Below are 19,427 nucleotides of genomic sequence, written 5' to 3'. Positions count from 1 at the left end.
AGTTTATCTTTGATATTCGAATCTTTTAGAAATGAAAATAATTAATTTTTTTCTATTTGAATAATATTCAATAGAAGGTTCAATATATTTGAGTTTAGCTTTAGTCCTAAAGAAATTATATTTTAATTATCTTTAATAGTTTCTTAACTTAAATTTCTTTTATCTTGAGGAATTTAAAAATTAGAAATTTTTTTATCCTCAGGTTGGTTAGGTTATTGTTACTATTGTGGTTATTATTACAATTACTTTGGTTACTATTAATCTTTTTAAGGCGATTTGTTTGTAGTTTACGGAGTTTTTAATTCAATTTATTATCCAAATAAGCCTTTATTTTCCGTTTTATTTTTATCTTGATCACCTTATTAAGCTTGTATATTTTTTTAAAGCAACTAATTTTAATCATTTTAAGCTTTATTAGTAGTATTTATTTATTGTTAATTATTAAATAAACTAATATTAGATTAATCTCCTTATACTATTGGACCTCCAAATAAGCCTCCACTTTTTGTATTTACTTATTATTACTAATCTTGTTTATCAACTAATCCTTCTAAACCAACTTTATTTTCGTCTTTTTTTTGAACATTGCATTATTAAATTTCTTAATTGCTTGAGCCGAAAAGTCCTCCAGTTGTTTGTAATTAATCAGCATTTTTTTCTGTTTTTTTTTAATCTAACTAATTCTAGATTGTAGAACCTTAAAAAAGTGGGGAAGGTATTGTATTTACATTCTTTTTATCACCTTATTATTATGTCTATCCAAAAAGTCCTCCTTATTATGTTGAATTCATACCCCCTAGGTTTGCAAATAATCCTCCAGAAGGTTTCTATTATTATGTTGTGTTTAAATTTGAAAATAATCCTCCTGTTTGATTTAAAGGTACATGCTATTATGGTTATTGTTATTGTTGTTGTTAATTATTATTAATTTAAGTCTAATTTCCAAATAAACTACCTGTATTAGCTTATTATTATTAAATTTATTGCGTAGTATTTTGATTTATATTAGATAATTAAGATTCTTTCTAATTTTAATTTTAATTTTAATTTTAAGTTTAAGTTTATTATTTATTAATTGAGAAAAGTTAATTTTACTATTAATTTTAATTTGTTACATTACCTTATAATGTTTAAGGTAATATTTATTATTATTCTTCTTTATTGATATTACTAAATAATTCTTTTTATTTACTTTCTTCATTTGTTTTTTATTATTATTATCCAAAAAGGCATTCTTATTATTATGTATTTTTATTTTCTATATTTTAAAATAATCCTCCTGTTAAAGGCTTATCTATTTTTTAATCTTAGTTAATATTTAAATTAAATAGCCCTCCTCCAACTTTTTATGTTTAATTCTGATTATTTTGTTGGTTCTAAGTATTTTAAATTATTTAAAATAAACCGCCTTATTACTATTATTGATTTTATGATGTATCTTGTAATACTGTTAATTATTGTGTTCCTGGTTAAATTTAAGTTCCTGTTTATTATTATTAATTTTCTTGTATATTAGAAAATAAACTCTATCCTATTAAACCCTAATTGGTCTAAGGTTATTTAAATTATTATTATTATTATTATTATTATTATTATTATTATTATTATTATTATTATTAATTATTTTATTAAGGTTATTATTCTATTTGCTATTATTATAATCCGAATATGACTTTTTATTATTAAGGCTGCTATTATGAAAACGGCTATTGTTATTAATTTGTTATTTATTATTACTATAATTTTTATTATTAAGGCTATTAATATTCTCCTTAATTTTATTAAGTAAATAAAGTAGGTGTTTAAGCTTAATTATTCTAATTTTACATGCCACCAAATAAACTACTTTATGCTTATTATTAAGTATTTTACGTGTTGCCAAATAATTAAGTACCTTTTTAATTTTATATATTAGTGTTTGGATTTAATTATTGGTTTGCTGATAAAGAAAATAAACTTCCTTATGTATTTTATAACTAGCCTATCAATTTATTTTATAAATTTAAATTTTTAAATATATTAATTACCAAACAAGCCTCCTCCTTACTACTAATTACCAAATAAACCTGTAGAGGTGTTTTGTTAATTTTATTAATTACTGAAAAGTCCTTAAGATTGACTCATTTATTATTTATTTTAATGTAAATATTTTTGAAAACAATATTGATTTTTTATTTTAGATAATATGTAAATATTTTCTAAAATTATTATTTTTTATACAATTTTTTTTATTTTTTATATTTATATTTATTTTGTTTTTTTTATTTATATTATATTTTATTCTCAATTATTATTCTTATTTTTGTCTAGAAAATTATTTATTTATATTAATAAAATAATATATAAATTTAAATTTATAATTTAAACAATAAATAATTTTTTTTTTGATTAATAAGTATAATATTATTTTTTATATATTTTTTTAGCAAATAAATACATTTTGAGTAAATTAAAATTAATAAAATACCTTTTAAATATAGTAAAAATAATAATTATTTTCTGTTCATTAAATATGCACTAACTTTAATATATCAATAAAATTTGCAAATAATTATATATTTAATAAATAAAATATACTTAGTTTATCTTCAAATCAATTATTTATATCTTCTATATTAATTTCATAGCTTCCAAATTAATCATTCCATTCGAAATAGGCATTTAAATCTTTTTTTTAAACAGTTGCTTTAACTTTTTTGATTGCTTGCATAAAATCGCTTTTCATTACAGGTCTTATACTATCTATAGATAATTTTTAAATATCCATGCAAGTTCTTATAGGCATCATAGATGCTTCAGCACATAAGTTTCTCATATCAGCGCCTGAATAACCTTTTGTAACATCAATAATTTCATTTAATTCCTTTTTTTTACAAAATATTTAATTATAAATAAAATTTTTAAATAACAATATCATTTATTAGGAATTTATTTCCTTTTTCTGATTCAATTTAAATAATTCTTTCTATTAACTGCTTTCTTGCATTTTTATCAGGTAATGGAATAAACAACCTTTTTACAAACCTTCTTTTAACAGCCTAAATATTTAATAAATAATATTTTATTTTTATTTTTTTATACATCATCTAATTCTTATGGTCTATTAGTAGCTCCTATTAATAGAATTCTTTCTTCACATTTAGTTTGTGTACCTTCCATTTAAACTAAGAATTCAGTTTTTATCCTCCTACTGGCTTCGTTTTCATTCTTTTAAAAATTAAATTATAATATTGAAATGCTAAATTTTTAATCTAAATATTTAATATATATAAAATATAAACTTCTTATCTTGCACACAATAATGAATCTATTTCATCAATAAATATAACACTAGGTTATTTAGAAATCGCTAACTTAAATAGAACTTTGACCATTTTTTCTCCTTCACCTACCCATTTGCTTGTTAAACTACTAGCTGAAATAGAAAAAAACGTTGAATTAGATTCACAAGCAATAGCTTTACCAATCAAAGTTTTGCCAGTTCCAGGAGGTCCAAAAAGTAGTAAACCCTAATTAAGTTAAATGAATACAAATAAAATTATTTAAAAGATAAAATCACATAAATAAATTTAAATTAAATTTTACTTTTGGAGGAGCTCTTATTCCTGTAAATATTTAAGGATTAAGCATCGGCCATATTATAGATTCGTAAACTGTCGTTTTAGCTGATTTAAGCCCTGCAATATCATCCCATTTTATATTTGCAGCATTTTCAATAATTTCACTTTCTATAATACTAATAAGCTTTTTTATTTTATTTTTTAAAATATAATTATTTTTGTGTATTTTTTTATACTTTTTAATCAACTCCTTTTAAGTTTTCATTATTATTAATTTTTTATTCTTTTTACCCTGCTAATGTTGGCTGTCTAAATTTTTTGAATAAACCTCCTTGTTTTTATTCTTGTTATTCTGAGCTTTAAGCATAATTATTTTTAGGCTATTAATAATCTTCTTATTATTCTTCTTATTGATTATTGGTTTTATTTTTATTTTAATAGTATTTATCTATAGCAGAAATAAAATTTCCATTTGTATTTAAGTTATCAACTTCTTTTACATTATTTCTAGTTTGTATAAATTATTAATTCTAATTGTTAAAATTATTATTATTTTTTTATTATTTTCCATATCCAATTAATGTGCTGTTATTAATATTATTTTAATTTTTAATTTATAATTTTTATTAATTTAAAATATTTTCATTATTAGTATTATCATTCATTTCTAATAAAAACTATTAACTATTATTAGGAACTCTTGCTTTTGGATTGATTTAAATAGCTGTTTGTTTAAATGCATTTTAAGTATTATTTTAATCTTATTCAAATTATAAAAAAGCAAAATATTTTTATGCATCTAAAATATTAAAATTTTTAATTTTTTTGTTATTTTTATTTTTTTTAGTAAGAATTTTATTTTATGCAAATTTCTCTGATTCAAAATACATATTTTCTAATTCTTAACTATAACTTTTTTCTTAATGTTTATCTATAATATAATTTAGTTAGAGAGCATTATATTAAAGTTCGTCTTCTTAAATTTTAGTAAGTGTATTATTGTTTTATAAATAATTAACGTGAATATTTTAAATTTGATTCTTATAATTAGTAATAAAATAGTTTAGGTTATTTTTTTACTATTAATTTAATTAATTATTTATTTGTTTCATTTTTTTGTTTATATATAAAAATAGGAAATATAGATTAAATAGGAAATATAAAATTGTAGAAATAATAATAAAAAACATAAAATTTATTAATATATATTGTAAATTTTTGTTTTAAACTATTTAAATTACAATAATATAGTTTAAGTTAAAATGTTTATAATACTGATATTTTATTTAAAATAGAATCATCTTTTTAATTAATTATAAATTGTAAAAAGTTTTATAATATTAATTTAGCAAACTTGTTTAATGGTCGGTCTATATTAACATATTATAATATAAGGTTAATATTACATAATTAAAAAAATATATAATTTATGTGTTGCTTAATTATAATGGGCCTAATTTTATTTTAAAAATAATTAAATCTTAAAAATATTGTATAATTTTAATTTTAAAATTTAAAGTATAATTATATTTTTTTATAATAATTATTAATATATAATTTTTTTTTTTTTAATAATTATTAGTATATATATTGATATTTATATTAAATTATAGAATTTTTGCTATTTAAATTATTATTATATTAAAAATTTTTAAATATTACCTTATTTTATGATTATTAATATTTATTATTTAGCTTAAAATTAAATAATTTAATATGAAATGTTAAGAAATTCAAAATTTAAAACTAAATAATTATTAAGATTAATAAATTATAGCAATAAAGATTTTATTTTATATAAAATAAAATTGCATATATTTTTTATTATTTTTTCATTACTTATTTAAATTTTTATTATTTTATTTTCTAAAAAAATTATTTTTTATTATAAATATTTTAAATTATAAGAGCATAATAAGAAGATATAATCCGATTAACATTTAGTAATTATATTAAATGTTAATATTTATAAAAGAGAATATTATAAATATAAATAAATAATCATTAAATTAATATTGATAATAATAATAATATAAATCGCTAGTTATTAAGTTAAGATTATAATAATTAAATAGAAAAAACTATTTTCTTTGATTTTATTTTTTTACTATTAATATTTTATTAAGAATAATTTTTATTTTAATTTTTTATTTAATAATACAAAAATAGAAATATTTTTATATCTATAAATGTAAAAAAAGAAACTGAATTCTAATAATAAAACATTAATATTGCCTAAAGTTATTGAATATATTTAATAATATTCAAAAAATAATTAGTATAATAATAAATATTTTTATAAAAAAATAATATTTAAGTTGTTTTATAAAATTGAATAATTTTTTATATTAGATAAAGTTAAGATAATAAAAGAGATAATATTTAATTTAAGCCTTTTATTTAAGAAAGAAATCATTTAGGAAAATTAATTTAGTAAAAATTATAAATATGCGAGATATTTAATTATGATTAAAATGTTTAAAAACTAAATTTATTAAAAAAATAGAAGGTAAATAAAAGTTAATTTTTTTCAAATTTAATTTTAGAAATTTCATATGCTATTGTATTAAAAATAATATATAGAAATCTAGGATGCTTGATAGTTTAACAATATAGCATTTAAATGAATACATTTAAAGCAGAAAACATGAAAAAACATTAATTTCAAATGATTCTGAAAGAATCGAAGTTAGGCTTTAATCCCAAAATAGTGATATATCGTTAAATACAAATAAAGAAGAATTATTATGTTAAGCTTAAAATATTAATTTAAAAGATAATTCTATTAAAAAGCCATCATTAATAATATAAAGAAAAATCGCAAAATAGGATACAATTAAAATTAATAGAAAATCTATTTTGATTTAAAAAGATGAAATTGAAAATTTAATTTAAAATTAAGAAAAACCGAAAGAAGACGCAAATAATAAATATTTAAAAGTTGTAAAATAGCTTTTTTCTGAACCTTTAAAAAAAATATTCCTAAAAGTTTTTAATAATTATTCATTATATATTTATTTTAAATTATATATAGAAAGGCATATAAATCAAACCTAATATTGAATTTTATGATATAGCAAAATCAGATAATATAAAATTTAAAAAAATTTAAAACATTTTTATACATTAAAATAATTAAAATATTAAATAATAATATCTAAATAAACAGAAAAACCAGGCAAAAGTTTGTACTAAATTTTAATAATAATAGATTAAAAAATAATAATAAAATAATAAATATTAGAATTTTAGTGCTGAGGAAATTCAACTTTAAAAAAATGAAAAAAGTAGATATTATTTATTTTATAAACATATAGATATTTATTTTAAATTATTTTTTATATTATTTTAGACCTAAATAGTTTAAAATACTATAAATAATTTTAAGATGAAGATTAAGTTCTAGAATAATAAAACCAAGAATTTTTTAAATATCCATTGATGTTATAAAATAAAATAAATTACGCTGAATTGAAAATATAATAATTAAAAAACAATTTAAAAAGTTTATAAAGTTTGTAAAATTTTAATTCAAATATGAATTAAAATTAACAATTAGATTATTAATGAAATTAATTTTATTTTAAAATTATCATTAGAATTTTAAATAAATAAATGTAAAAAAATAAAAAATATAATTTTAGAATTCAAATTAAATAAATATATTAACTAAATATATATTATAATAAAAAATTAATAATTATATTATAATTTATTAAATAATACTACATAAAATTCTTTTTGATTTTTTTAATTTTATAGAAATCTATTATTCATTATTATTATTATATCTAACTTAAATCAATTAAAATACCTTCTCTTTCCCGCTTTTTTAAAAAGGCTATTCCATTTTAAATTTCTTTTTCCCTTATTTTTAAATGAAAATCATTTTTACTTATTTACTTAAGCTCGTTCCAATTTAAATTTTCTAAGAATTTTAGAGCCCCCTGGATTTAAACAAAACAATATCCTTATTCTGAAAGCATTTTATTTTGATTTTTAAAAACTTTAATGAAGCTAATTAATTAAAATAAGTATATAAATATTAAAAACGAATTTATAATCTATATGTATAAATACTTTATATTAGAATACATTCTTTTAGGTTTAGATTTAATAAGAATATATATTAAGTTAGGCAAAGTAACATCAGCTGATGCAGCCTCATCATTATTAGAACTTAATTTTAGTATTTCAGTCATAGTTTTAGTACACTCTAATAAACATTCTAATTTTTAAGATGGTGTTTATTTAATATCCATATTAATTAGAGCTTAAGATGATATTCTCCATAACCATTCAGTATGCTAGTTTTAATGAATTTCTAGATTTAGAAAAGTAACAAAATCAAAAGAATTTAATAAAATATAGAATGAAAAATCTTTATGGGTTTACTATTTAGGAAAAACGTTTTAATAGAATTATTTATTTATTTTCTTTTGTATTAAGTAACTAATGATTTACAATTCCTCTTCGTCATATTCTTTAAAAAGCGTAGAACTTTTAATCTTTTCATCTATTAATTCTATTACTTCCATATAAGAATCATTTACATTGTAATAATCAACACCTTCATTTAATACTTATTAAACTTCAGGCAATTTTCCAAATTCCTTTAAAATTAATATATATATAATTTTAAATTATTTTTATTTTTTGAACTTCTATAAAATCATATATTGATTAACAATGATGTATTTATTCATCTTTATCATTTTCTGCAAAATCTCCTAATCACAATTAAAATAAAAATAGTTATAATTTAATACCTGTCAAATTTTTTATAAAATCATAGCTTATTATCGAATGTATGCAATTTTAAATATCTTCTACCCATATTTTTTTATAAATGGTTTCATCATATTATTTAGTGTAAATATCACTTAACTTTGAACGTGAGAAAGGTGAAGAAATGCAAATATTTAATTATGTCTGAGTTATAAAAGTTCTAATTTTTTATTTCTTTTTATCTTTTTTTGCATTTTAATTTTAACTGTCTAAGCTTTGAATTGCTTTTTCAATATTTTAAATTTAATTTAGATATTTATTCTTAATTTAATATTCTAACTAATTCATGTTTATTAATCTTTATTAGCAATCATACAATAATATATCAATAAAGTTTTTATCTATAAAATTTTACATAAAAAATTTTGAAATATTTTGAGCAAAAAGTTTTATTTTTTTGTTATTAATCTCATATTTTTACTTTATACATAATTTAATATACATATACATATATTTTGCGTTTTTATAAATAATATTTTATTTTTTACACTTTAAAGTAAAGTAAATATTTGAATAATATTAAATTTTTCGCTAAAGTTAATTGATGTATTTATGTTTTTTACATTTCTTAAAATATAATTTATTTCAAATTTTATTTAATTCTATCTATTATAATAGTTTTACAGATAATTTTCCATTTATAAATCTTAAAAGTAGAATATTGTAAAAACATCATCTTTAATTAAATTAAACTATTCGCTTTTTTAATTATCTTTTATATATTTTGCCAATTCAATAATATCTTTAGGTAAATCGTTTTAGTATTACAAAATAATATTAATTAAGTATTCTAAATTTTCCAAAGAAAGACATGTACAAGTATTACCAATAAAATTTATATTTTTCTGTTGAAGAAAGTTATGTATTTTTGGAGTCGGAATATTAAGTAACTCTTAAAAAAAGAATAGACACTATGTTAAGAATCTTATATTAGTTAATTAAACTTTTCAAGTAGAAAATTTCCATAAAAATATTATCTACACATAACCTTATAAAATAAAATGAAAATTTATCAATAATATTAAAAATATAAATATATAAAAAATATAAAAAAAAAAAATTACAAATAAAATTTTACATTTTTCAAAATATCATAAACTTAATAAATATTATCATAAATTATAGATTGTTTTTCCTCTTTTTGAATAATGATTTTGAAAGATTTTAAAAAAATAGGCATCATCCAATAATCAACTAAAAAATTACTAATTTATAAATGAAGTTCACTAATATTAATTTATCCGTATTTTTAACTTAAATGATATCTAGTTAACCAAAAAATCACTCGTATTTCATTAGGAATATTTTCTAAATTATTAAATACTTAGTCAAGAATTAGATTAACTAAATTTGTTATTTTTTGTATTTTCCTATCGATTAAATTTTATAATTTTCTATTTTATTTTAATATACAATTCTCTTATTCAAATTTTGCTGAAGAAGGCATATTATGAATTAAGTTTTAAAAAAAACTGTTTTTATTGCTTGTAAAATAGGCTCTTTCTTAAAAAAAATATTTTTATCTATTAATTTTTTTAATTCGAATAAAATACCTTGTATGTCTAAATTTAAGATGTCCTAAACTTCATCAGAAACTTCGTTTTAGAGATAATTTTATGAAATTTCATATCTTTTTAAAATATATGTATAATACTCTGCTTTGTTTAAATTTTTAATATATTGATAAAGTAATTTTTATTAATGTTTTTAATAAATTTATTAATTCTATTATATTTATTATTCTTATATTAATGATTTTTTTTTATCTTTTTACTCATATTCTTTATTTATTCTTATTTTTTTTATATTTAATTTATTTATTTTATTTACTTTTTTAAATCAAGCTATAAATCTTCATTTATTTTTAAAAACTCATTAAGAATATTTTTAAAAATATCCTATACACATTTATTAAATTTTTATTAAGTCAAAAATTCTTTTATAACACGTTTTATTAAAAAATTAGATCTAAACTATTATAAGCTTTGGCTTTTATTTACTTCGTTTTCAATTAATTTATTTATAAAATAAAGTTAATCAGATTATAGATAATGCTAAAAGTCTGTAAAAAACATATGAAATATTTATTCTGTTAAATTGTTTATTTAATTTGATGCAATATGTTTAGTTTTTTCTAATAAAATTAGTATTATATTAGGATTTTTTCTTAATTTATAAATTATTTGGTGCATTTTTTCATGAATTTATGGAAAGTATTATTAATAATTTATAATTTAAAATAGTTTTTGAATATTTTTTTAACTAGTTTACAATTATATATAATTTTCAAAATATTTATTTTCTAATGTTTTTATTTATTCAAATATTGTTTTAAAACATGATTTGGCTTTTTTATAGAAAAATTAAAATACAATTTTAGTTTTTTTTAATATATATTATGAATTTTTTTTATAATAAAGCAAATATAAATACCATTTTTATAAATGAAATATTCCTTTTTTATATTTTCTTGCAATTACTACCATTTGTTATCCCAAAAAATAATATTTTATTCTGCTTTAAGATTTTTTATTTAATCATATATGTATTCTTAGTTTGGTAAAATACAATCATTGCTTTGCTTTTTTCAAATATAAAAATACATAAATACATATAAAATTATAATTTAATTTTAAAATGTTTAATATATATTATTTACTTTCATAATATTAATGAGTATGATATTTATTATTTATTAATATTATTATAGTTTAACTTAATTTGGGAATAAAAATAAATTATTCAATAAATAATTATAAAAATTAAAAAAAAAAAATATAGACAGATAATAAATATTTTAAAAATTAACAAAATAAAACTATAAATAAAATAAATCTAAAAATTATTTATAAAATTGAATAATGATTCAGAATTACTATTAAATTTTTTTAAAAAGTATAATAAGAAATATTTAAATTGCTGATTATACATTTATAATTATATATTATAAAAATTTAATTACTAATTTAAATATAAATATTTATTTTTAAAAAATAATATAACATATGTATTTTTTATATAATAAAAATAAAACTCATAAAAAAATAATAATAAAAAAATATGGATTTAATTAGAGAAAAACTAGCATAATTAGAAGAAAAATCATTATAACTACAAAAGCAAGGTAAATATGGTGAATCATTAGATACATTAGAGGAAGCCTTTAACTTAAAAATAAATGCATATGGAGAAAATAGTGAAGAAGTTATAAAAACAAGTGAAAAATTATGTGAGTTATGCAATTTAATAGCTATGGTTTGTTTAACAAGAGAACGTTTTGATGCCTGTTTTGAATTTTTAAAAAAAGCCAAGGTATTGTGTTAAAATTCTCCAAATTTTAAAGCCGTAACATATAATAATATGGCCTGTTATTATAGAAGAACAGGGAAAATACGAACAGCATTAGATTACTTGAACAAAGCCTTACAAATCGAAATTACATAAGAAAAAAGTTAAAGTTTAGCTGATACACATTTGAATTTATGTGCTGTATTATCCCAATTAGGAAAACATGAAAGTGCTTTAGAACATGTATTAATGAGTATAGTGCTTTTATAGGAAGAATATATATAAAATATAGGAAGAAATATCAATAATAATAATTAAAATACTAATTTTAATAATGAAGAATATAAAGAATTTAATGATAGAATTGCTGTTTTGGCTATTGCTTTTCATAATTTAGGAGTAGAATTAGAATTCTTGAAAAGATATGAAGAGGCTATACAAACTTATAAAAAAGCTGTTAAGTTTTCTATTGAAAATTTAGGCGAAAATCATAATTTGGTTGAAAATTTAAAAAATGTTTTGGCTTAAGCTGAAAAACAAATTTAATAATAATAAGAAAATTAAATTAAAAGAAAAATAATCAAAGGAAATACTACTTCTATAAGAATTAATAAAGCTACAGGCATTTATGGACCTAAAGATTAAGAATAAAAAAGAGCTACTACTACATATACTATTTAAAATTAAAAATAAAATAATATTAATAAATCTCCTAAAACTTCTTTAAGACCTCTAACTTCTAATTATGCTACTAATAAATATTAATCTTAAAAAAATGATAATATTAAATAATTTAGTGAAAATTCTATTAATGATGTTTCACCTGAATGAAAATACAAATTATTTTTTATTTATATAATATAAAATTTTATAAAATAATTATTTTACGATTAAAGCATATAAATATTTATTTTAATAGAAATTTTTAATAGTTTAAAATTTTGATTATATTTATTACTTATTAATATTTTGCTTTTATGTATTTGATTATTTTTATTTTTATGATAATAAATTATAAAAAGGTTAAATATTTTTATTCTTTGTAAAAAATTTTTTAATTATCTTTTAAATTATTATATTTTTTAAGCACAAAATCATAATTTTATTTTATTTAAATATTTTCCGATTTAAAATACAATTTATAATACTAATAACAATGAAAATATTAGATTAAAATTATTTTAATTTAAAATTTCGTATCTTTTTAATTTATAAAAATATAAAATAATTCAAATCATTTTATAAATATTATTTTTATTTTTTAAATGAAAATCACTATACTATTATAACTTTACAATTTAGTAATCCTTAGTTTCTTTTAATATGCTTTCTATCCACTTAATTATAGTGTTTTTAAGAATATTTTTACCACTAAATAGCTAACTATTTGGCTTGATATTTACATAAATATTTTTGGTATTTATTTTGAGCTTAACAAATATGTTTATTTAATTATAAATTCCATTGTGCATTATATTTTTATCTCCATTATTGTTCTAATAATTTTATTTTTTAATATTCTTAATTATTTTTTATCTTTTTATCACTTACTTTCATAATAGTATTTTAATTTATTTATGTATTTTATATTATTTTTTATTTTATTTGTTTAATATAATTTAGTGGAATACATGTTATAAATACTATTAAAAATGTTAAAAAAAACAAAACCTATACTAAGATTTATAAATTTAAATAATTAATCATATTAATTAAATATGTTTTATTTATAATTATGAATTATAAAAATAAATTTTATTTTATAATAATATAATTAATTTTTTTCGGAAGTAAAGTTAAATAATATATTTTTAATTTAATATAGAATGAGAGTTTTTACATTATTTTATATTTTTATATTCATTGTAAAAAAATTGAAAAACAAATATTCAAATAAAGAAGAATAAAATATAATTATTTAATTTTCTGTTTATATAAAATATTATATTATTCTAAAAATAATATGTAGAAATATTCTGTTTTTATTTTTTTTAAATCTATAAAAGATAATATAAAATTTAAAAAAAGAAATCACTAACCGTCCATCAAATCAATTTTAATCCTTTGATTTAAAAATAATAGATTATTTAATTTAAATTCCCTAAAGATCATTGTAATCAAGTACTTTAATCAAAACTACTTCAAAATTATTAGATGGTACAGTGAAGTTAGAAATTTTTCCAGTAAAAGGTTTTCTAAGTTTTAATCCTTCCAATTTAGAGAATTTAAATTCACATTACATAGGTTAATCAGTGCTATTTTAAATTGCTAAATAGAAATATCCATCATCTGTTTATTCTAAAAGAACCCAAGCATTTTTATTATGCATCAACTTTTTAGATTTTTTAGAAACATTACGAGCATGATCAATATAAATATTTCTAAGAAACTCAGGGCATTCATATTTGGTAATTTCAGTTAAAATTGTATTATTTACACCATAAGTACTAATAACAAAATCTTATATCTCTGATTAATTCCAATCTATTTTTGTATAAATATAATATACTCCAGCTTCTAATTCTTAATCTTAAGGTTAAGCTGTCCAGACTTCCCTATCTCTTTTTTAAGTACCTTCTATGTAGCTTAAACTTCCATCTGCATTTTCTTTAGCTAATAATAAAGTTACCTTCGAATATTTAAAGTTTTCTTGTTAGTTTTTATTGTATTTTCTTTTTGGTTTTTGGTTTATTTGAACATAGTATTTACCTTTTTTTTGTATTTTCATCCTGAAATATTTCGAATGTTTTTTTGAACTAGTAACTTTCATTGAAGTGTGTTTAAATTCATCGTTTACATAACATATTTAACAATCTGTAAAATATTATACAAAATCTGAAAATTCCATTAAAAATATTCCATCTCTATGTGATATTTAAGTATCTTCAACTTTTTTATTAAATAATAAATATATATTGATTAAAATATATACTGCCCATTAACTATTTTTATTAATGAGTTAATTTCATGAAGTTTGCGTCATTATCTGAATATTTTCCTCTCCATTCAACAACTTGCCAAGGATTTCTTAATTTTAAGATTCTTGTTTCTTTTCCTTCAACATTTATTTCATAAGCGCCTAATAAAGAATAAGGTTATCCTTTAAGAATTCCCACTTTTTAGTAATCAGCTAGTGATTTTCCATCCCCTGACCCACAAGTCATTACATAGTTATTTTTCTCTGCCCTCAAAAGTTCATGCCATACATAATCATGGTTCGAAGAATCATCTAACCATAGTTATAATACTGGAGCACCTGTAAAGTCATGTAAACATTCTCTTGTTAAACCTTTTTCGATCTCACTGTATGATCCGTTTACTTTAGCCCAAGCTTTTTCTAAGAGAAGTACCCATATTTCTCCATCGTTTCCTCTTGTAAAAGCCGGACCTCTTTACTTTGTAATACAGGGGAAAAACTCATCAACAATTACATTTTTCCATTAACCTTAAACACAAATTTTAATCTATAAAAAAAAATATTAATTAAAATTATTAAAAATAATATATATATAAATTCGTTATTTTCATACAATTTGAAAATTATATAAAGATAATTTTTAATTACATTATAAACACCAAATTCTTTGTTATATGATAATTCATTATTTTCTTAAGTAAAGAGTTTTTTAATTCTATCTTTATAATTAAAAATAAAATAACATTAAATTAAATTGGATAATTTTTAAGCATATATAAAATAAAAAATATTTTTCATATATAATTCAATTTACTTGGATTTTCTGCTATAGCTGATAAACTTGCTAAAAAGTAGCAATTTCCCATATATCCTTATCTTATATCTTAAGGTTTTATATCTTTGTAAATCTAGTTATTTTCAAAATTTGCGATATCCTTAGGGCGATACCATTAGAGTCCTTTCCAAGATTATCTAACCAATGCATCATTTCCAACAAGAGAAGCTATTTCATGTGGAAACTCTTCATCGACAAAGTCATTTTTTAGTATTTTTTATCATTTTAACGGAAATCAGGATCAGAGCTGTTTTTCTGCATATTCTCAAAATCATTTAATATTACGAGTTTTCAACTGCATTTATACTTTAACGCAAAAACTTAAAGTAGTCATTTTGCCCTATTTAGGAATATTAATCTATTTCAGCTTTGTCATAAGGTTTTAAAGAATTATAGATTTCTCCTTCATGTTATACTCTCTTAACTTATTTTTTTTTCTTGCTTCATAGTTCAAACCAAATTATTATCTATCACCTTTTGATTAATCACAATTAATAATGGAATTTGTCGGAGACATATTTTATGATTCCATACCATTAAAATTTTATTACTCTTAATTGTTAAATTTATTACTAATTGCATATTATTAATTTGTTTAATTTGGTTGAAGATAAGAACTTATTCCTTAACTTTATGGAACAATGTTATTTTATTATTAATTAAACAAAGTAGAAGGTTAAACGTAAGGATTTATATATTTGTTTAAATCTGAATTATTAGTATATGAATTGTTTTATTTTAAAGGGCTAGAATTTTAGTTGTTTAAGTATTATTAATAATACATTTTTATTTTATAATTAAATTTATAAGTTTTTTTTATTTTGTTTTTCTTTGATTTATTTAAAATGATATGATTTATTATATTTATTTATTAGTGTTTAATTAAAATTCTTTCAGCATATATATAATAAATTAAAGATTGTATTTTTTTTTATTATTAATAAAATTAAATAAATATATATGTATTTATTAAAAAAATCCATTTCATATGAAAGTAAATATTTAAATATAAAAAACTTAAATATAAAAAATTAATATATTATTTAAAGAAAAATAAATATATTTAATATATTTGATATGTTTTTTTTTTAAAATTAAATAATATATTTATGAATTAAAAAAAATAAAATAATATAAATTAAAAAAGATCATAAAATAAAAAATATTTAATATAAAATTAATATTATATATAAATATATTATATATATATATATATATTATATTATATATATATATATATATATATATATATTTATTTATATTTGAAAATATTATTTAAACAATTATTATATACTCAATTTTATTTTTATAAAATTTATATTTAATATTAATTTAAGAATTTTTTTATTAGTACTAAACAATATATATAAATATATAAAATAATAATAATTTTATCATATATACGTATCTTATTTTTACTAATTTTAAATATATATTATATTTTTTATTAAGTAATTTTTATATATAATTTTTTTTATATTTTCTTATAATAAATTATAAAATATTAATTTAATCTTTAATTTTATATAAAAATTAATTTTTTTTTTCAAAAATAAATTTCATCTTAATATAACTTAACTGTTTTTACATTTTACCATTATCCAATACCTTTACTTTAGTATACATTCATCTCTTCTGCACTATCAGTAGTAGAAACTAGTTATCCACTTAAATTCCATGAGATTTTCCAAACTTCAACTTCTAAATTGTAGTTAAGGATTACTTTTTGCAATACTTATAGTTGATTTTCTTCTAAATTTTTTAAATACCATACAATTGCACCTTCTTTACCACAAGTTCCTATTAAATGGAAAGATTTTCCATTATGTAAACTCCAAGAAACATCATTTACTGCTTATGAGTGAAGAAACTCATTTTATTTTGTTTCATCTGGATATATTTTTATTTATTAATTAAGTTTTTGTTAATTTGCTATAATATTAATAGCATAAATTTAAAAGCATTCGCTTTTTTCAACTTCTTCAGGCATTTTTATTGTATTTCCATATACATTACAATAATGTTTTATTTATGAAGTATTGAAATCTTTACAACCAATGGCTATCATTGGCTTGTCAAACCTATTTTTGCTCCAAGAAATACTATTAATTCCAAGCTTTGTGATATTTATTTCAGTAATTTTTTCTTATATTTGTAAATTTAACATATCTTTGAACATAAATATCCTTATAATACCATCTGCTCTTGCTATTGCTAATATCAAACCTAAATGTTTTGGACCAAATTTCATATCTTCTATTGATTCATTGTCATATATTTATGTATTTCGCCATGTCCCTTATTTATCTTTGTTTATTTTATATACATATTTATTATACTTTTGATTATTTTTTTTACTTTAATCTTTCTAATTAAAATCACGATTCTCTTCATATATATTTATATATCTATCCATTGAACAAGCAGCTAAAATGTTACCGAATTCAGGATGAGCCCATTTTACTTTCCAAACAGGCCCATCCTAGTTTGTAATTGAATTTATTTATTTCCATTCTCCATTTGAACTTTTTTAATATATTTTAACTGATCTGTCTGTTGAGCATGTTGCTAATTTTTTACCGTAATCTTTAAAATTATTTTTTTTATATTTATTTTAATTGCATTTTTTTTTATATTAGTACAGTCAAAAGCTATATCGTGAATTATATCTTCGTGGTTTGTATCAATTTTTTAAAATTAATTAATTTTTTATGTTTTTTAATTCATTTTAATTAACTAATTAGCTTTTTATTTTTCTAGATTTTATTTATAGTGTATAAATATTTAATAATTATATTAGTTTATATATTTTGTTTTAAATTATTAAATTATAAATATTTTTTATTTTTTATGAAGAAATATTTAAATAATTTGTTATATTATTTTCAATATAAAACTATGTGCTAAAATTCAAATATGAATAATATTTATTAATAAAAAAATGAGTTTTTAAAATATATTTTTATATACTTTAAAAATTAATAAACGTTTACTTTTTATATATAAAAAAACAACTTTAATTAAATACAAAAGACAAAAAAATGAATTTAGATTAAATATTTCAATAATAACAAGAGAAAATACAAGAATTTTAAGAAAAATAAAAATATGAGCCCATATATTCTCCAAGAACATCTTTAAAAAGATTCTAAGATTAAGATTAAAAACTGTTAAGTGATCTTCTTCTAAAATTAGACCCATTTACAGTTAGTATTTTAAATAACGATTTCGAAGCATAAGGCGGTTAATTAAAAGTAGCAGAATTTATAATAATGATGCTACATCATTTATCAGATTGGAATGTAAATTTAACAAATAGAAAAGCAAAATTAATTCGCATTTTACATAATTTATTTGATTAAATCGATTTGAATTCAAACGGAGATTTAGAATGGATTGAATTGTCTAATTATGTTATGGGAAAGGCTTCTATTTTATAATAAAATAATTAAGTTATTCGTCAATATAATTAAAATTAATTAAAATTAAATTATAATACTATTAACATTATAAAAAAACTTATTTATATTAATAACATTGAAAGGATTGCTTTTTTTGAAGAAGGAAGTAGTATAATTTATTTATTTAATCCTGAAAATTTTACCTTAAATAATAAATTTTTACTTGTCTAACCCGATAATTTGAATGTTAACATAATTAACTATACAGTAAATTAAAAAATTAACTATTTTTATTTTTTTTAAAAAGAAGGAAAATTTCACTTAAATTTAAAAATAATTAAATATTTAACGAAAAACATTCATTTTAGATGTAATCTATTTACAATAAAAATAATTATTATTAGTTTCCACTTCTGATGGATTTATTAGGGCTTATAAATACTAAGCTTAAGGTTTTAGTCCTGCTATTATAAGCAATTAATTAGATACTATTCGTATTTAAAAACATTTTCAATAAGAAGTTTATGTGTTAGCATGGGAAAATTAAAAAGAAATTGTTTTTTGTGGTTAAAAAAATGGAAATATTGTTGCATGGGATATTAATGAAATTTGTAATAAAAAATAAGATTTTTTTTATA

The 19,427-nt window shown here is 17.7% G+C and overlaps 6 protein-coding genes across 6 annotated transcripts, besides 15 other annotated features; 2 read left to right on the top strand and 4 right to left on the bottom strand. All coding sequences in view use genetic code 6, as the record gives it.

The window, feature by feature from the left end:
* Window positions 1-1,026: 1,026 nt before the first annotated feature.
* Window positions 1,027-1,064: a microsatellite.
* A 500-nt stretch (window positions 1,065-1,564) lies between these two features.
* Window positions 1,565-1,631: a microsatellite.
* Window positions 1,632-1,668: 37 nt separating this feature from the next.
* IMG5_194250 (hypothetical protein) lies at window positions 1,669-2,444 on the top strand (the record flags this gene model as incomplete). The annotated part of the gene is made up of 4 exons (XM_004024965.1): window positions 1,669-1,711; window positions 2,036-2,141; window positions 2,181-2,187; window positions 2,427-2,444. The coding sequence occupies 4 exons, from the start codon at window positions 1,669-1,671 to the stop codon at window positions 2,442-2,444; spliced, it is 174 nt and encodes a 57-aa protein (XP_004025014.1).
* Window positions 2,222-2,278: a microsatellite.
* Window positions 2,222-2,279: a microsatellite.
* Window positions 2,445-2,593: 149 nt separating the features above from the next.
* IMG5_194240 (hypothetical protein) lies at window positions 2,594-3,825 on the bottom strand (the record flags this gene model as incomplete). Its single annotated transcript, XM_004024964.1, has 5 exons — window positions 2,594-2,863; window positions 2,910-3,038; window positions 3,082-3,207; window positions 3,282-3,509; window positions 3,586-3,825. The coding sequence occupies 5 exons, from the start codon at window positions 3,823-3,825 to the stop codon at window positions 2,594-2,596; spliced, it is 993 nt and encodes a 330-aa protein (XP_004025013.1).
* A 235-nt stretch (window positions 3,826-4,060) lies between these two features.
* Window positions 4,061-4,111: a microsatellite.
* A 58-nt stretch (window positions 4,112-4,169) lies between these two features.
* Window positions 4,170-4,208: a microsatellite.
* Window positions 4,209-5,079: 871 nt separating this feature from the next.
* Window positions 5,080-5,148: a microsatellite.
* Window positions 5,149-7,207: 2,059 nt separating this feature from the next.
* Window positions 7,208-7,822, bottom strand: IMG5_194230 (rab guanine nucleotide exchange factor 1, putative; the record flags this gene model as incomplete). Its single annotated transcript, XM_004024963.1, has 3 exons — window positions 7,208-7,229; window positions 7,464-7,577; window positions 7,656-7,822. The coding sequence occupies 3 exons, from the start codon at window positions 7,820-7,822 to the stop codon at window positions 7,208-7,210; spliced, it is 303 nt and encodes a 100-aa protein (XP_004025012.1).
* A 1,544-nt stretch (window positions 7,823-9,366) lies between these two features.
* Window positions 9,367-9,399: a microsatellite.
* Window positions 9,400-10,130: 731 nt separating this feature from the next.
* Window positions 10,131-10,182: a microsatellite.
* Window positions 10,183-11,366: 1,184 nt separating this feature from the next.
* Window positions 11,367-11,409: a microsatellite.
* On the top strand, window positions 11,409-12,467 carry IMG5_194220 (hypothetical protein; the record flags this gene model as incomplete). The annotated part of the gene is made up of 1 exon (XM_004024962.1): window positions 11,409-12,467. One exon carries the CDS (start codon window positions 11,409-11,411, stop codon window positions 12,465-12,467), a length of 1,059 nt encoding a protein of 352 aa, XP_004025011.1.
* Window positions 12,468-13,197: 730 nt separating this feature from the next.
* Window positions 13,198-13,243: a microsatellite.
* A 443-nt stretch (window positions 13,244-13,686) lies between these two features.
* Window positions 13,687-15,419, bottom strand: IMG5_194210 (hypothetical protein; the record flags this gene model as incomplete). Its single annotated transcript, XM_004024961.1, has 4 exons — window positions 13,687-14,249; window positions 14,569-15,100; window positions 15,202-15,272; window positions 15,368-15,419. 4 exons carry the CDS (start codon window positions 15,417-15,419, stop codon window positions 13,687-13,689), a joined length of 1,218 nt encoding a protein of 405 aa, XP_004025010.1.
* Window positions 15,420-16,390: 971 nt separating this feature from the next.
* Window positions 16,391-16,428: a microsatellite.
* Window positions 16,429-16,508: 80 nt separating this feature from the next.
* Window positions 16,509-16,565: a microsatellite.
* Window positions 16,558-16,650: a microsatellite.
* Window positions 16,569-16,650: a microsatellite.
* A 284-nt stretch (window positions 16,651-16,934) lies between these two features.
* IMG5_194200 (sec13, putative) lies at window positions 16,935-18,115 on the bottom strand (the record flags this gene model as incomplete). The annotated part of the gene is made up of 2 exons (XM_004024960.1): window positions 16,935-17,974; window positions 18,031-18,115. The coding sequence occupies 2 exons, from the start codon at window positions 18,113-18,115 to the stop codon at window positions 16,935-16,937; spliced, it is 1,125 nt and encodes a 374-aa protein (XP_004025009.1).
* Between the last annotated feature and the right edge of the window lie 1,312 nt (window positions 18,116-19,427).

The sequence above is a fragment of the Ichthyophthirius multifiliis genome (genome assembly GCF_000220395.1).
Source record: "Ichthyophthirius multifiliis unplaced genomic scaffold scaff_1120509251392, whole genome shotgun sequence".
NCBI classification, from domain to species: Eukaryota; Ciliophora; class Oligohymenophorea; order Hymenostomatida; genus Ichthyophthirius; species Ichthyophthirius multifiliis.
This window is presented reverse-complemented; position numbering and strand designations above follow the sequence as displayed.